This window comes from Strigops habroptila, chromosome 22 (assembly GCF_004027225.2).
Source record: "Strigops habroptila isolate Jane chromosome 22, bStrHab1.2.pri, whole genome shotgun sequence".
Lineage (NCBI taxonomy): Eukaryota > Metazoa > Chordata > Aves > Psittaciformes > Psittacidae > Strigops > Strigops habroptila.
The window spans coordinates 1,860,696-1,877,114 of record NC_044298.2 but is presented as its reverse complement, the minus strand read 5'-3'; the positions used below and the strand labels follow the sequence as shown (position 1 = coordinate 1,877,114).

Here is a 16,419-nt window from a genome sequence, read left to right as displayed (position 1 = left end):
GAGCCAAGTGGCAGCTCTCGGGGCTCCTCCTGCTCTGGGGTTCATCTGGGGCGTTTTCCTGTGGGCTTGGGAACGCTGGAGTTTAAATAATACCTTTAATGTTCTTAAAATAATGTTCAGGGTGGAAGGCTCCTGAAGGGGAGACCTTAGAGCGGCTCCCAGTGCCTAAAGGGGCTCCAGGAAACCTGGAGAGGGGCTTTGGACAAGGGATGCAGGGACAGGCCAAGGGGAATGGCTTTAACCTGCCAGAGGGGAGATTGAGATGAGCTCTCAGGCAGAAGCTCTTCCCTGTGAGGGTGCTGAGGCGCTGGCACAGGGTGCCCAGAGAAGCTGTGGCTGCCCCATCCCTGGCAGTGTTCAAGGCCAGGTTGGACACAGGGGCTTGGAGCAACCTGCTCTAGTGGAAGGTGTCCCTGCCCGGGGCAGGGTTGGAGCTGGAGGAGCTTTAAGCTCCCTTCAACCCAACCCATTCTATAAAAATAATCACTTAGGCTTAGGTTTTTCCCACATTGCAGCGTTTGCGAAGACACGGGTACATGTTCTCGCATCAGATCTCAGCTCACCACAAAAAGATTTAAAACAATTTAATGGCAAATTACGGAAATAACTTGATTCCAGTCTGCATGGAATGTCTCCACAGGAAAGTGCACGTCTTTAAATATTTTTATTTCAAGTTTCATAATAAATACTATGGGGTTTCCCAGCTGGGAACACAGAAATCACAGCTCTGCACAGGAGATCGTACATTTGTCACCTCTGGTTTTACATGGTTCACAGTCTGGGTTATTTCTGGAGGTTACAGGGGACCTGCACCACCTTCTTATGGCAACGTGCGGATTTTTCCAATATATTCCTCCTTTTTGGGGCACCTTTTAGGTGCTGCCTCAGCCTCCCCCCCCCCAAGCTCTTAGGACAACTTGAAATGTTCCACATCACCCCAATCAAACCCTCCCCTCGAAGGAAACCACAGTCAAGAAGACAAACCAGCTGCGCTCACTCTCCCACTTGGGGGGCCAAACCCCACAACTGTTTAAAAGCAAAACACGATCCAGGGGTGGGGATATTGTTCCTCATTTTGACAGGATGCTCAGGAAGAAGCTTCATCCTGGGGGGGAGCGCAGGTGAAAACCTCCCCGAGGAGGAGGCCAGGCTTCCACTCGGGTGAATGCAGCGTTGCTGCTGTTGATGTTTTAAAGGGGTGGAATGATTGGGAGGGGAACCAGAAACGTTTTCATCCTGGGGTAAGAGCAAACTAAACTCTCCACCTTATCTTGCAGCTCAGCCCTTGTTACCCACCCGGCTCCCAGCACACTTGGGATAAAGCACATGGAGGAGAAAAAAGCACATTTTGGGCAGGGAACACCCAGCCCTTACCCCACCAAGCAAGGCTGGAGCGTTTCCACATGTATTTATCCTCCTGGCTGCCATTTCTCCTGCTTGAGCTCAAGCCTTAAAGAGATGATTTCTTTCAAGAATGAGGTTTGTGCTCATGCCCTAGACACTCCCTGCCTCTTCCAACCTGGCATTCCCGAGGGTTAAGGGAATGTTAAGGGGATAGGTTAAGCTTTTGGAGAAACTGGGCTAAGGGGGAGCGCAGAGGGTCTGTGTCCCGGGGAGAGGAGCAGGAGCAATGCTTTCTGCAAAACGAAGGCTATTCCCAGCAGTTTCTGCGCTGTTCCCTTGGCACAAATGAGTTTCTTAAAAAAGCCCATCACAAATTAGCCCAACCGCTTGTCCCCGAGCCCGGGACGGCCCGTGGTCACACCACCACAGGGTTGCAGGGCGCTGGCAGAACCCCCCGGCACCTCCGCAACCCGCTGGCACGCGGACGTGGGGCAACGGGGTGGCTTGTTTCTGTCCCCTCGCCTTGTATTTGCCCCCTGTCCCGTTACCCCCTGCTCGCACCACTGCGCTAGTGCAAGAAGGGAAGAAAAGAGGGAGAAGGGTGGAGAAAGGGTGAAGCTTTGTGGGGAGCTCATTTCTTGCCAGGGCCAGGGTGAACCGTTTCATTAATGTGAATTAACGATGTCAAAAACCGCCTGGCGACAACACAACCTCCAACCGAGGACAAAACCGAATCCTGACATGCCTAGCAGAGAGGGAGAGGGCAAGGGGGGGTGAGGAGGGGCGGAAAGGAGGGCTTCAAATTAGGTCGAAATCTAAGGAGCTAATGCTGGCGATAGGAGCTCTCCAGAAGTTAAAGCTGTTGAACTGCAGCAGACTGTCCTCTTCCTGGGAGATGTCCTGACGGGCCTGATCCTGCTCGCCGAGGAGCTTGCCCAGCCCTCCTTTGGGTTTGTAGAGGGCCACGTCGCTGAGCCCCAGACCCTCCAGCTCCGCCACGTCCAGCTGGGGGATCGGCATCCTCCAGTAGATGAAGGAATCGTACTGGCTGCTGATGGTGTCCAGCATCTTCGGGCTGTGAAGGGGAAGGGGGCGAGGGGAGAGAAGGACAAAAGCTCTACCAAAAGCTCTACCAAAACTCTCAAATGTTGCCCATATTGACCAAATCCCCCAGAAAAATCGGTGGGGCAGGAAAGTGTGGGGCTGTGGAAGCTTGGCTCTGGGTTGGGTCTGAATGCGGAGCCCTGCCGCTGCTCTTATCCACGGCCTTTCTCGAAGCTGCAATTTGCAGGGGTGTGCGATGGGACCTGTCCCTCCCTGCCTCAGTTTCCCCATCCGCACAAAGGGGAGTGTGGGAAGGATGGGCCAGCCCCTTCCCCACCGCATTCTCCTGACCCCCATCCCGGGCACCTCGCTTCCTGCGCAGCGGCATCAGCAGGAGCGGAGCGGGGAGGCACCCTACACCCTGCATTGCTGGGGGTGACAAAACCCAGGCCCCGGAGGAACCCTTTTTCCACCAGCCAGTGCAAAAGGGTCTTGCCCCCCTGTGGGGCGAGCAGCAAGGGGGGGGTCCCCGTGCATTCCCGCAGAGCCTACGCCCCACCCCTGCCGCATGGCATCGCAGCGCCCGAGGGACCACGACCGAACCCTCTAGAAGGGGCTGGAAGAAGCGTCTCGGTGTTGCCGTTGCACCCACCCTCCCCCATGGGTGCCGCCACGCCACCCTGTGCCGTGCCGCGCCGCAGAGCCCCTCCTGCACCCGCACCCCAAGGCACCGGGAGCGGGTGAAGAGCAGCAGGGGCTGGGCTTCAACCCCTTCTCCAGCACGGCTGGAGCTGAGTCACTGCCGCGCTGACTTGCTTTTCCCTGGCAGGACGATGCCGTTCGTCTCTTTGGCAGCGATCAACTGGTTGGAACAACACATCCCTCTTTTCCCACGATTCCCCATTTCGAGCCCTGGCCATTGGAATGCGAAAGGATGATTCAGGCATACCTTGAATCACGCCCTCCCTCACTCCCTGCCCTCGCCGTGGGGGGAACCAGCTGCTAAATTTAAGATTAACCGGTGTAATTCGGAGGCTGTGAAAGGTTCCTCCGTCACCCCCCCAGGGAAACCGAGCCCCGGCGCTTCGGAGCAGCCTCCTCCCCGGGGATACATCCCTGGTACCTTTCTGCATTAACAAGCAGCGGATCATTTAACAGTGGCGGATGTTGTGGACAATGGATTTTAGAGCTTCAAAGAGGGGAAAAGGGAGTTTAGCAACAAGAAATATCCAGAAAAGGCAAGGGGGGGGGGGGGAGAACCCAAAACCCTCCTGTCTTGTGTGTCACCCCCCAGTGAAGAGCATCTCCGCTGGGATCACTGGTCCATTCCTCCTGTGGGGGCAAAACCACCTTTATCCACTCAATCCCCCCTCCAAAAATATACTACTTCCCCCCCCCAAAAAAATGTAAAAGAAATTATGGATGCCAACGCCCCTCCATGCAAATCTCTCCCCCCAAAAAGCATCCTCTTGCTCTTCATCCCCCGCCGCCTGCATCCCCACTTACCCGCCGAGGCTGGATGGAAGGGACGGAGGCTGGGCTCGGTGCTGCACCAGCTCTTTGTGCGGACGGAGCCTGCGGGCGCCGCCGCGTCCCCCTTTGTCTGCTGCGTGCCTGGGTCTGCAATGCAGCCCTCGGAGCCGCCCGGTGAACTCCCTCCGCCGGTGGAGGCGGGTTGGGGGGGGGGAACACGGTGGGAAGATGAGTCAGCGGCCCCCACCCGCGCCGGGGAGGGGCGGCAGCAGACGTGGATGCGCAGGATGGGATCCTGGGTGCTGGACCCCCCCGAGGTGGGGGTATATTAAACCTGCAGCGGGTGGGAGGTGTCCCGCAGTGATCCCTGATTCACTCCAGCTCAGATTTGGGGGATAACGGACTGTTGTCAGCCTCCAAGGAGCTGGCAAATGTTTCTTATTGCCTTCGATGTGAAGAAACGGGGTGCTGCAGCACCCCCAAACCTTGGGCGCTTTGTGGGTCAAGTGCAAGGAGGTTTGGTGTAAAAAAAAGGTGATAAGGGGGGGTTTGGGGGGTTTTTTTTCAGCATTGCTCCGTCTGGAGGTGTTTGGTTCCGATGCTGCGCGTCAGAAATAGCTCGGCTTTGTGTCTGAAGCCAGACGTGGAGCTGGAAACAGGAGGGAGACACCCAAAGCTGGAATCCCTTCCAGGGCTGGGAGCAGGGCTGCTGTGAACCAAGGGGTGTGGGGGGCACCTCCTGCAGGCCTGCCCCCCCCCCCCCCATCTGCCACAGCATCTGCGGGCACCGGGCCATGAGCACAGCCCCTGTGCTGTGGGGGCACCCCATTGACCCCCGCACCCCTCTGACCCGCGACTCTCCCTGCCCTGCGCCGCTGCGCCCTCAAAACACCCTTTTTTGGGGTGGCCACAGGCTGGATCCACACACCTGAGAGGCCGAGAGCAGCCCGTGCCCTCCCCTCCCCGCGGCTTTGCCTGGGATCAACATTCTTTTGAGGCTTTGGGGTGGTTTTTTCCTCCCTTTTCGTCCTCATCCCATATGTGTGGCTCTTTTCTGCCAGCGCCAGCGCTTGGCTTTCAGTTGGGCTATTTCTGCCTCCTCCTCCTCCTCCTCCTCCTCTCCCGCCACTGCTGTGGGCCAAGAGGATCTCGTGTCCTCTGTTCCTAAATAGATCTGGTCTCAGCTTGGCCCCGCCAGCGCCCGCATGGGGAAAATGCCGATCAGGGCCTGATGGAGGATGCTGGAGATTGGGGGGGTTGAGCTGCAGTGTTTTCAGGGGTCCCCGCGCCCACGGGGTGCAGCTTGGCTGGGCAGCTCTGCGGGAGCTGGATGTGACCCACCTGCTTGCCCAAGCCCTTCGCTTTGGGGGGTGTCACCTACTGAAAGGGGTTGCTCACGCACGACAACCCAAACCTGTGACAGCCCTCCCCAGGAAGGGACCTTGGGGCCAGACCCCATGGGGGAAGACGTGGGACGTGGCGATGTGGGGTCCCTCTGCTCTACAGCCACTGAAATCGTTTTGCTGCGGTGGCTTTGGGCATTGGTGGCTCCCAGGGGGGCTGCCCAGGCCCAGCAGACACATTGCTGGAGGGGGGGGGGGGCTGTAGGGGGCACAGTGTCCTCTGGCAGCACAACAAAAAGAAAGGCTCTTCAGCTGAAACGAGGGCTCAAACACTTGGGGTATTATCAGCCCGGATGGCTCAGGACAGGCAGGGGACAGAGACCCGGACTGCGTGGGACAGTGCCGCCTTGTTTGCAATTCCTGGAGTGGGAGCAACGGGATTTGGGGGCTGAAGCGGACAGGACCGTCTGGGGCTCCCCCGGGGGTTCTCCCTGTCGGGGAGCACCTCGGGGGTCGCAGCCCGGTGTGGCGGGTGGCTGGAGCCGCGGTGTTTCGCCGCTGGCCGCGGCAGCAGCGGGCCCGTGGCGGCGGCAGCTCCGCGGTGGGCACTGCGCAAGCGGAACGGCCCCACGCTGGAAGCGGCGCGATGCTGTGGGGTGGTGCAGGGGGTTCCCCCCTTTTGGGTGCTTCGGCCTCCCAGAGGGCTCTGGCACTTCCGTGGACAAACCGAAGCAAATGAGGGCAAACCCGAGCACTGTTGGGGACCCCCAGCCTTGCTGGGCACCCGCAGCCCTACCAGCACCCCTGCCCCAGACACCCCAACACTGCTGAGCCCCCGCTGGGGACTCCCAGCACAAGCCCTACCCGTGCCCAGCCTTGCTACACCCCGGGCCCCCGCCGTGCCACTCCCCCAGCCCTGCCAGGGGGACCCCCAGAAACCCCAGCCCTGCCGGGGACCCCTTCCACGCCCCCCCCATCGCTGAGTCCCTGTCCTCCCCGTGTGACCCCCATCGCTCTCCGGATCCCCGGGCCCGCGGTGCTCAGCCCCGGTGACCGGCCTGCTCTTCCGGGACCCGCAGCCCTGCAGGGACCCCCCCAAACCCTGCCCGGGGTGAGGGGCTCCTTCTGCTGGCTCCGGGGACCCCGACCTCGCCGGCCCCTCCCGCCCGGCCGCGGTCCCTGCAATGCGGCTGCGTCCAGGGTGGGAGCTGTGCTCCGGGCCGGGCCGGGCCGAGCCGGGGCGGCGGGGGAGCGCCGCGTCCCGCAGCCGCCGGGCCACGCCTGGCCGCCGTGAGCCGGGCACCGGCACCGGGACCTGCACCGGGACCCCTCACCCTGCGCCGGGGCAGGTAACGGGGCCCACACTGGGCCGGGAGCGGCCCCACGGAGGGGAACGAGCCCGCGGAAGGGCCTCCGAAAGCGGCGTGGGGGAGGGCACCGGGGGCGGTACCGGGACGGGAGGCCCCCCTTGAAGCTGGACCGGGAGGTCTGCCGGGACCCCCAGCCCTGCCGGTACCCCCAGCCCTGCCGGACCCTCCGGCCCTGCCCGGACCTCCGGGCCTTACGAGGACTTCCGGGCCCCCAGCCCCAGCGGGACTCCCCGGCCCCACCGGGACCTTCCGGCCCCGCCGGGTTCCCTCCGGGCTTAGAGTGAGCCCCGAAAGCTCCAGCCCTCCTGGGACCCCCCCAGCCCCACCGACCCCCGCGGCCGCCCCGCCCGTGCAGGCTCCCGGTGCCCCCGGGGTGGCTGCCGGGACCGGGAGCTTCTGCCCCCGTTTGCCCCCCCCCCCCATCCCGGTGCCGGGCCCGCGGCCGGGGTGGTCCCAGGGGCTCTCCCCCCGCACGGCGCTGGCCCCACGTGCTGCCGTCCCTTCCGAGGGACCCCGGCGGGCACCCCCCGGGGCGGGTGACCCCCCTAGTGCTGGGGGGGGGGCCCCCCCGGAGCAGCCGCGCTGCCGTCGGTGGCGCCCCGGCGGTGACGCAGAGCTGCCGAGGAGCGGTGGTTTCCCAACAGGGAAGTCATTTTGTGTGCGCCGGTGCGGGCTGGGCCCTGAACCGCCCTCCCTGGGGGCTGAGGTCGGACACAACTCATTGCAGGGGTGGGCAAACGGTGGGGGCACCCCCCCGCTGGAGGGGGAAGCTGGGGCCCTGCTGCTGACAACCGCCCGGCGCTGGGAGAGCGGCCGGAGCCGGCCCCCGCTATCCCCCTTCACTGGGTGCGAGGACGAGAGGCCCGGTGGGTGCTACAGGGTGGTTTTGGGGGCAGGAGGGAGGGGTCTGAGCGGGGGGTGGGGGGGGGGTCGTGGCGCCTTGAACCCCCCGTTGGGGTTTACATGGGGGTTTGCTGGTGGCTTGTATGAGGCTGAGCCCGCTCCTGAGGCCTTTCTGCCCGTCTTCTAGATCCGGTAGCGAGCCGGGGAGTTATTTCCTAAGGAAATCAGGCTGGAAAGAAAAGGCAGCCCCCCCCCCCGCCCCACTCCGTCCATCCATAGCCTGGGGGAGAGGCTGAGTTTGGCTGCGGGGTGCTGGTGTGTGGGGCCGGTGTGGGCACAGCCCTGGTTTACACCCCCCCGATGTGTCACAACCTGCCCGTTCTCAACAGCTACACTGGCGGGGGGGGGCCGGGGACTGGGGAGGGTGAGTGACCATGGCCGGGTCCCACTCGGTGCCCTGACACCAAGGTGATGGGCTGTGGGTGCTGCCCGGCCGGGGTGCTGTTCCTGGCGTAGCTGGGTCACCCTGGGGCTGGATCCTGCCTTGTGGCCTTGGCGAGGCTGTGAATGGGGACAGCGCTGCGGTGACGCAATCCTGCAGGCTCAGAGCATCCATAAGCACCCGGGGGGGGGTGCTGAGCGCCGCGTTTCGGGGGGCTGGCAGCTGCCGTCGCGGGCTCTGCTCCTCGCTGCGGGCAGGAAGGGCCGCCCGGCTGCTGCAGACTTTGGACCCATCCGGTGTCGCTGGCACGGAGGCAGAGGAAGGGGACTTTTCCTGTTTGCCGGCGCGGTGGGGTCAGGCGAAACGTGGCCTTGCCTCGGTGCAGCCGCTCGCTTCTCCCCAGTGCCAGCGTGGGGACTCTCCGGTGGCTGATACACGGTTGTGCTCAGGCCCTTCGCGGGCGGGCGAGGTTTGTGCCTGCCGCCGGGTGCTTTAGCAGCAAAAGAGTTGTCTGTCTTTGGCGCAAGGAGGAGAGCACCCACTTTGGGGTGAACCCCCCCTTTTCCACACCGCCTTTGGCCACGCCAGCCAGGGCCGCGGGGGTTTGGGGCAGAGTCCCCGTTTATTTTTCCCCCATCTTCTTTTTGAGCTGGAGCGGAAGAGCTCAACCTCCGTCCCCTTTTCGGGAAGACCAGGATATTTTTAGCCGCCCGGCTCAGGGAGTTGGGATTTGCCGTGGCCGCCTCTGTCCACCCTCCCCCCCATCCTGCCTCAGCATCCCTCATCCGCAACCTGCACCAGGGCAGGGGGCCGCATCCTGCCCTGACAACAGCTCTTCTGGGTGCCTGTGTGATGCCTGCGGTCCCCCGGGGGTCTCTGTGCGATGCCTGTGGTCACCCAGGGGTCCCTGGCTCTCTTTTGGCAACGGGAAGCGGCAGGTTTGGTGTTAATTCGGGTGTCAGCTCCGCAGGCATCACCCCTCCCTTCACACCCGCAGCCGGCTGCTCCCCTCCGCGCTGCGCCGCCCTCACCAGGTCCATGGAGTGACCCCGTGGGGGGGTCCCTGCACCGGCGCAGCCCCCGGCCGCCGGCCCGGCGCTGAGCGAGGCCGCCGCGAACATGAGCGACTTCTGGCACAAGCTGGGCTGCTGCGTCGTGGAGAAGCCACAGCCGGTGGGTAGCTCTGCCGGGGCTGGTTGGTGGAGGGTTTGGTGATGGGGGCTCAGGGGGGCTGATGCCTTCATCCGCTTGCAGAAGAAGAGGAGGAGACGGATCGACCGCTCCATGATTGGAGAACCCATGAACTTCGTCCACCTGACGCACATCGGCTCCGGAGACATGGCTGCGGGTGAAGGCCTGCCCATGGTACCCGACCCTCGCGCGCGGTTGGGGTGGTCGAGCCTCACGGTTGGGTGCAGGGTGTCGGGGTGGGGTGAAGTGGCCTTTTCCATGGGCGATGCGTCTTGTGCTTGGGTGCTGAGGTCCCTTCCGACCCTGACGATGCTGTGGTGGGTCTCCCATGGTAATGACACGGCTCTTCCCCCTCCCTGCAGACTGGTGCTGTCCAGGAGATGAGATCCAAGGGTGGACGGGAGCGACAGTGGAACAACTCCCGGGTCTTGTAGCATGTGAGTACAGAGCCGTGCGCCCAGCCGTGGCAGCCCCAGCACCCACTGCCCGCCCCGAGCCACCACCACCCGTTAACACACCCGGAGAAGCCGCTGTGGGTGCGGGTCTGTAACCTGGCTGCTTGCACTTTGCAGATTCCTGTTTTTTTCAGCCCAAACTTAAACTGCCCGATCCCCCAACCAGAGAAGAAGCCGATCTCGAGCGCTTTAACCCTGCGGTAATTTATGCAGAGCAATCCTTGCCTGGCTCCCGGTGGCTTTTGGTCGTCATCCCCCCTGGCAAATCCCTCCCCGCTGGAGGCGTGGGGTCAGTGGCGCGGGGGGCAATGGGCACGGCAGCCCCCGCCTCGTGCCCGACCAGCGGAAGGACGCGTGCCAGGAGCTGCCGGGCACAGCCGGGATGTGCCAAACCCTCCCGGCTTTCCTTGCTCCGTACCTGTGCCTCGGCGCCGGGCCGCGGTGCCTCGCTTGCGCCGGGGGATCACGGCGGGGCTGCTCCTGGTGCCGAGGCCGGGTCGGTGCCCTCTCGGGAAGGCGCACAACAGCAAAACTGGGATTAGACCCTGATGCTTGTGTCTCGTCAGCAGCGGCTCAGCACCGGCACCATCCACGAGCCTGTGGTGCCTCCAGCCAGCGGTGCCACCACTGGCAAACTGCCACCTTCCTCCTTTTTTAGGATATATATATATTTTTTAAGCTCAAAAACCCAAGCAGGCAGCCTCTGACGCCTCAGAGGAAGGACTGTGGTGTGCTCCCCTCGCGCTGGGGTCACCACCAGGGTTTCACTGGCACTGGCCGAGGCAGGACGGGGCCTGACCAAGAAGGCGCTGGGGCTCCTGAATTCGGGCACGGGTGTATATAGTTTAAATAGCGCCAGGATTCAATATGAAATAGCAAATGCCGGGCATCACAGGCGGGTGGCAGAGGCTTTCACCCTGCTCCCTGCCACACCGGGATGCTCCCGTGAGGAACCGGGCTCTTCCAGCCCCGTGGTGTGCTTGGTGTTGGTGAGTGAGTGCCGATGCTTGGTCCGGTTTTCCCTCCCCTGGGAAAAACAACCCATCCTTGAAATAAACCCCTTGTGCTGGCCCGAGGAGCACGTCTGCATGCTGCCCGGCGTTCCTCGCCCCCCTGCTCTGCCCCTGGCGCTGCCACGTGTGCCAGGAAAAGCCAAGACCCCCCCCACACACACTGGGCACCGTGCTCTGGTCCGTGACCTTTATTCACCCATGGGTGCTCGGAGGCTGGTTTTGGCACACGGGGAGCCCCTGGTGCCGCTGCTTGTCCTTGTGTGTCTCTGTCCCTGTGTTACGCTCTGGGTGCCATCCCAGCTCGGCGCCAGCCTGTGGGGACAGAAAAGCATCCTTGGCTGGCACCGCATGAGAGCGCACCCCCAAACCCCAAACCCCAGCTCTGGGGAGGGGACGTGCGCCGGGTGGGCAGGCGGCAAAGGGATAGTGCCAAAGCCTTCGCCAACACACTCTGGCCAGAGCAGAGGGTGGCACAGCCAGCACCCATCATCCCCCCCCGAGACCCACAGAGGGGTTGGGGAGGGAACCCAGGGGTCCCCCCGGGGGCGCTCAGCCCTGTGTTACCCCATGGGAGAGGACCTGCCGTGGGGCTCCACGCGCTCCTCCGGCCGCTCGCGCCCTGTGTCGGGCACCCACTGGCTGCCGGCCCCTCGGCAGAGCCCCGGGGGTGCAGCAACTCCTCTGTGCGCAGTTGTGGAGCACAGCACTGGGGGGGGGAGGAAGCTGGGGGTCCCCCTACATGCCCCCACCCTGGGGCCAGGTCTCAACCTCCCGCTCGAAGCCATCGCTGCCCAGATCAAGGTCGATGCTGGTGTAAGTGAGCGCTTGGTGCTCTTGGTCCACTCGTTGCCAGCAGCCACCTCCACGTGCACCCCAGGCCCCCCTTCCGGCCCTTGGGCACCCCTCTGGCAGGGGCCTGGCAGGGCCAGGGGGTCCGCAGGACCCTGGTGGTGGAGCGGGTTTGGGGTGCTTCTTGCATCACCCCGTCACCCAGGGGAGTCCTCATCCTGCCACTCCTCGCTCGGGTGCTGGTGCTCCCCGGTGGCTGCTGTCACCGGCCCCAGCTCACCCCGGGGTGCTCTCCCCCGCGGCAGCTCAGCACCGAACCACGCTCATTTCTCACCCCACTTTCGGAACGCAAGCAGACGTGCAAGCGGGTACGTCTGGCTGCGGGGAAGCGGCTCAGATGCTCCGTGGGGACCACAGTTGCAGCTCTGCTCAATCCTCTACAAGACCTCGGAGACTCCCGGCGCTCACCTCTCTGGGGAGCCTCTCTAGCCCTGTGGCTGTGCCCTGGTGAAGGGCTCTGGTGATGGCACAGGTAGCTCATCCAAACTGGTTTGGCTGCATTCGCAGCCAGCAGAAGCTCCAGCTCATTGGGGCACGACCAGTTTCCTCTTGGCTGGGCTGAATCGGGGGGTTCAGCCGCACCGAACCCCCCTGTGTCCGTGCAACAGGGCTCCAAAAGACTCCTCTGACTATTGCCAGGGAGGTTCGCACCCCAGGAAAAGAGAGATGGCCCCTTGGGGAGAGCTGGGCAGCACGGGACCTGTCCCAGGGGAGCAAAGAGCGTGCACACACGCACACACTGCGGCAGAACCCCCCGTTTCCACGTGTCTCGGTCACACGAGGGGTTCAGCTCAGCCGCGTTCCGTCCATCGCAGCTTTGCATCAATCACGGCACTTCAGACCGAGGAGCAGAAGCTGGATGTTTGCACTTTGGGGTCTGGTTTCTGGGACACCGGAGAGCGCTGCCCAAGGGGGCCGTACGCAGACGGAGGTTTAGGTGCCTGCGACAGGGCGGATGCCGCGCTCACGGCACCGATCCGGCGAGCAGCACGTGTAGGGTTAGTTTCCACCTGGAAGAGGTTTGGGGGGTGCGTTCATTCCTGCCTTCATTTCTCACTCTGTTCCTCAAGATGCTTTCCTGACCGACCGTGGCGGGGGAGGGAATGACCACGTACAACACTGAGGCAACGGAGAAGTGATGGGTTTGGAGGAGCGGAGTTTGGAATTCCAGGGAGCAGGAATTCCTTCAGGCTCCCGGAGCTCGAGGAGAGGCAGCAGGCTGAGCAGTGGGTGAGAGGAAGGAGGAGGAAGCAGGTGTAATTTTGGCAGGACCAGCAAAACAGAAGACACTTGTGTTCCTGCAGGAACTTGGTCCGTGATAACACTAAAACCGCCCCCCCGACAGGAGCCCCCTCCCGCAGAGACCCCGGCTCGGGGGATGTGTCGCTCCCCCCATCCGCACAACCCCTATTCCATGCGCCGTGCTCGGGACACCCCGGAACGCTGCGATGCTCCCGCAGCATCTCCCTGCTCCCACCCCCCCCGTGGCCCCCCCTCCTCCGCCCCCCCCCGCCGCCGGCAGCCGCTGATTGGTGCCGGGCCCCCCCCGCCCGGGTACCGCTGGCCCCGGGGGCGGTACCGGTCGCAGCCGCCAGGGGGCGCGGCGGCGGCAGCAGGTACCGCACGGGCTGAGGGAAGCGGGGTCCGGTCCCTGCGAGCCCCGCGGCTCCCGGGAGGTGCCCGGGTCTGAGCGGGGCGGCGCGGGGGGCGGGCGGCGGGGTCTGAGCCCAGGGGGACCCTGAGCTGCACACGGGGACGTGGCGCCCGTCCCCGCCCCACACGGCGCGCTCGGGTCAGAACCGTGCCCGCGGCGCGGGGGGAGCCGTGTCTGCGGCTCTTAATGCTCCTTTGGTGCGTTTCTGTGGTTATGGTCCCCGTGTGCCGCGAGCGCTGCGCGATTGGGACATCCCGCAATGAGACACGTTCTCGGGGCTGCACCCGGAGCGTTTCCAGCCCCGGACGGTTTGGGCTGCGCAGGCGGGACACTCCCGCACACCCGGGCACGACCTTGGCATCGGAACCCGCAGCCCGGATGAGCGAGTGACGGTCCGAGGCTCCGGGGGGCTCTGCGAGGAGCGGGCGCAGAGAGCAGGGGAGTTGCGGGGACACCCCGTGGGGGCGCTCAGGGGCGCCAGGGGGGGTGGGAGCGGGCGCTGGTGGGGTCCAACCCAGACCCCGGCCCTGGTGGCAGCAGCTCCGGAGCTCTTTGTGCCGGGCTGCGCCGCCGGGAGCTGTGTGGAGCCGCAGCAGCAGCCGGGCTGCCCGTGCTGAGGCCGGCGCTGCCGCCTGCCCTGCCACGGCCACAGGTTGGGGGGTTTGGGCCCATTTTGCTTTTGGCTGGGCTTGCTTGGTTTGATTTTTGTTTTGCTCGTTTCGGTGGTGCTCGTTTGACTTGGGTTTGGGTTTTGAGTTGGGTTTGGGTTGGTTCGTGTGTTGGTTCAGATCTCTGTTTCTGGACATCTCCAGCTCAGTTTTGGCTCCAGCTCGTGTCGGTTTGTGCTCTGGGTTCAGGTCCAGCTTACGGACGGCTTCAGCTCCTGGTTGTTGTGGCTGCAGCTCATTTGCAGCTTCAGGTCAGTGGTTTCTGCCCCCACAACAGCTCCATTTATTTGCAGCTCCAGCTCGTTCATGGCTCGAGCTCAGCTGCAGCCTCAGGTCCCTGTTCCTGCCCTCCTGTTTTTCAGGCCCAGCCCCTGGATGGCTCCAGCTCGTGTCCATCTCCAGCCCCTCCTCAGCTCCAACTCCGGTCCCAGCCAGCTCCAGCCTGTGCCTGAACTGGGCCTGGCTCGGGGCCGGGTCCCGTGGTTTGAGCCCAGCCGGTAACTCAGAACCACGCAGCTGCTCGATCACCCCCCGCTTCTTGCCCCCCTGCTCCCGGAGGGATGGGGAGGAGAATGGAAAGAATGTAAATCCCATGGGTTGAGATAAGAGCAGTCCAGTAACTAAGGTACAATACAAAACCACTACTGCTGCCACCAATAATGATAAGGGAAATAACAAGGGGAGAGAATATAAAACTAAAAGGGGAAAAGAAAACAATAAACACAAGTGATGCCCAACACAATTGCTCAGCACTCACTGACCGATCCCCAGCCCAACCTGAGCAGCAATCTGGGCCCTCCAGGTAACTCCTCCCAGTTTCTATACTGGGCATGACGTGGTGTGGGATGGAAAAGCCCTTTGGCCAGTTTGGGTCAGGTGTCCTGTCTCTGCTCCCTCCCGGCTTCCCCTCCTCCCTGGCAGAGCATGAGGCTGAAAAGTCCTTGATCCGAGTAAGCATTGCTGAGCAACAACTAAAACCATCGGTGTGTTATCAGCGCTGTTCTCAGGCTAAAGCCCGAACACAGCCCTGCACCAGCTACTCAGGAGGAAAACAAGACGCAGCCGAGCCCAGGACAGCAGCAATGAATCAATCACTGTCACGACGTGTGGATGAACATGACCTGTCATAACTGCTCACTGTGCAGCCCTGGGCTAGTGGGTGCCCAGGACCCCCGTGGTGGTTGTACACGCCTCGTGTGAGGAGGGAGCTGGGCCCAAACCCAGTGTGAAAAGCGCCTTTCGCCACAGAGACGCTCTCATGCATTGAATCCGAATTCAGTGGTACGGGCCAGTGCCCTGGCATGCGGGGAACACCCCCTCCGGAGGGGGGCCATGCCCCAGCCCACCCCCTCCCACAGCCCCACACCCCCCCAGTACCCCCCCCAGTCCAGCCCCGGCTTTGACCCCAAAAACACCCAACGGGGGCTCATTTCTAAGCCCAAAGGCGCCGGATTCGGGCTCTGGCCCAGCCCCGGGAGCGGGGGCTCTGTTCTGTGCCCAGGAAATGCCCCCTTGGGCTGCGCTGCAGAACCCAAACACCTCCTGAGCCCCCAACACCCTCCTGAGCCCCCCAACACCTCCTGAGCCCCCAACACCCTCCTGAGCCCCAAACACCCTCCTGAGCCCCCAACACCCTCCTGAGCCCCCCAACACCTCCTGAGCCCCCAACACCCTCCTGAGCCCCCAACCACCTCCTGAGCCCCCAAACACCTCCTAAGCCCCAAACACCCTCCTGAGCCCCCAAACACCCTCCTGAGCCCCCAAACATGTCCAGAGCCCCAAACACCTCCTGAGCTTCAAACACCCTCCTGAGCCCCCAAACACCTCCTGAGCCCCAAACACCTCCTGAGCCCCAAACACTTCCTTAGCCCCCAAACACCTCCAGATCCCCAAACACCTCCAGAGCCCCAAACACCCTCCTGAGCCCCCGAACACCTCCTGAGCCCCAAACACCCTCCGGAGCCCTGAACCAGCCCCGGCTGAGCCCCGACCCCCCGTGTGCTGTGGGACGGCTCCGGTGGCCCCGTGCTCCCGGGCAGGGCTCTGCCCTTTGGCCCTGAGCGCAGCCGCAGGACCCGGCTCCCAGCACACACACGGTGCTTGGTCTGTTTCAAGCCCCCCAAATGCAGCATCAGGCTCTCCTGCAGAGCCCCCCAAACCGAGCTGAGGGACCCTGGCGTCAAGCACCCCAAATGCAGCAGTTGGGCTCAGTTTCTGAGCCCTGTTTTGGGCTGCATCAGCCTGTTCCCAGGCTCCAAAACACGGCACTTACTGTCCATTTCTCAGCTCTAACAGCAGCCCCATGAGCCCATTTTTCAGCCCCCCCAAACCACAGCATTGCGTGCCCCAAATCACAGCACTTAGTCTCTCTTTCTGAGCCCTAAATCTGGCCACACGAGCCTGGTTTTGAGCCCCAAATGCAGTACTTAGGGGTTTTCTTGTGTTAGCCCTGGAGCTGGCCAATGAGTCTGGTGTCAGCCCCCCCTAAACTCAGGACTTAGTCCCTTTCTATGGACAAGGGAGCGTGGTTTAGAGCCCCCCAAAATGCAGGGCTTGGTTTCTGGTGCTGAGCAGCAGAAGGCAGGACTATGGTCTGTGTTTCCAATGACTTCCACCCGCGGGACTTTGCTCCTTAACTCTGAACCCGGCTGCACCACGCAGGATTTGGGCTCTGTTTGAGCCCCACAACTGCTCGAAGGAGCCGGGTTCCAGCCTCCAACACGGAACCGC

General features: G+C 63.1%; 2 protein-coding genes and 1 long non-coding RNA gene across 10 annotated transcripts; 2 read left to right on the top strand and 1 right to left on the bottom strand.

Annotated features, from left to right (window-relative positions):
* Nucleotides 1-569: 569 nt before the first annotated feature.
* Nucleotides 570-4,613, bottom strand: MLLT11 (MLLT11 transcription factor 7 cofactor). 4 transcript variants are annotated; one of them, XR_003989690.1, is made up of 3 exons: nt 3,895-4,613; nt 3,512-3,720; nt 627-2,419 (listed from the first exon to the last, which is right to left on the bottom strand). XR_003989690.1 is itself a non-coding variant. In XM_030474072.1 (3 exons), exon 3 carries the CDS (start codon nt 2,410-2,412, stop codon nt 2,143-2,145), a length of 270 nt encoding a protein of 89 aa, XP_030329932.1. In that variant the 5' UTR covers nt 2,413-2,419; nt 3,660-3,720; nt 3,895-4,252; the 3' UTR covers nt 627-2,142. The 4 variants fall into 4 exon arrangements, 3 of the variants coding, with proteins under 3 accessions (XP_030329931.1, XP_030329932.1, XP_030329933.1); XM_030474072.1 differs by having other exon boundaries at nt 3,660-3,720; nt 3,895-4,252; XM_030474071.1 differs by lacking the exon at nt 3,512-3,720 and having other exon boundaries at nt 570-2,419; nt 3,895-4,252.
* A 1,765-nt stretch (nt 4,614-6,378) lies between these two features.
* CDC42SE1 (CDC42 small effector 1) lies at nt 6,379-10,581 on the top strand. 5 transcript variants are annotated; one of them, XM_030474076.1, is made up of 5 exons: nt 6,379-6,553; nt 8,857-9,032; nt 9,114-9,224; nt 9,413-9,487; nt 9,623-10,581. In XM_030474076.1, the coding sequence occupies exons 2-4, from the start codon at nt 8,979-8,981 to the stop codon at nt 9,482-9,484; spliced, it is 237 nt and encodes a 78-aa protein (XP_030329936.1). In that variant the 5' UTR covers nt 6,379-6,553; nt 8,857-8,978; the 3' UTR covers nt 9,485-9,487; nt 9,623-10,581. The 5 variants fall into 5 exon arrangements, with proteins under 5 accessions (XP_030329936.1, XP_030329938.1, XP_030329939.1 ...); XM_030474078.1 differs by having other exon boundaries at nt 6,399-6,553; nt 8,822-9,032; XM_030474079.1 differs by having other exon boundaries at nt 6,434-6,553; nt 8,830-9,032.
* A 2,370-nt stretch (nt 10,582-12,951) lies between these two features.
* LOC115602712 lies at nt 12,952-14,487 on the top strand. Its single transcript, XR_003989692.1, has 3 exons — nt 12,952-12,983; nt 13,834-13,940; nt 14,052-14,487. It is a non-coding gene; the product is annotated as an uncharacterized LOC115602712 (long non-coding RNA).
* Nucleotides 14,488-16,419: the final 1,932 nt, after the last annotated feature.

What these genes read in the sequence shown, in the direction of transcription:
- MLLT11 (XM_030474071.1), bottom strand. Translation starts at nt 2,412, where the DNA reads ATGCTGGACACCATCAGCAGCCAGTACGATTCCTTCATCTACTGGAGG.
- CDC42SE1 (XM_030474076.1), top strand. Translation starts at nt 8,979, where the DNA reads ATGAGCGACTTCTGGCACAAGCTGGGCTGCTGCGTCGTGGAGAAGCCA. An exon ending in TCGTGGAGAAGCCACAGCCG is followed by an intron (nt 9,033 to 9,113) that starts GTGGGTAGCTCT and finishes ATCCGCTTGCAG; the next exon opens with AAGAAGAGGAGGAGACGGAT. An exon ending in CGGGTGAAGGCCTGCCCATG is followed by an intron (nt 9,225 to 9,412) that starts GTACCCGACCCT and finishes CCCTCCCTGCAG; the next exon opens with ACTGGTGCTGTCCAGGAGAT.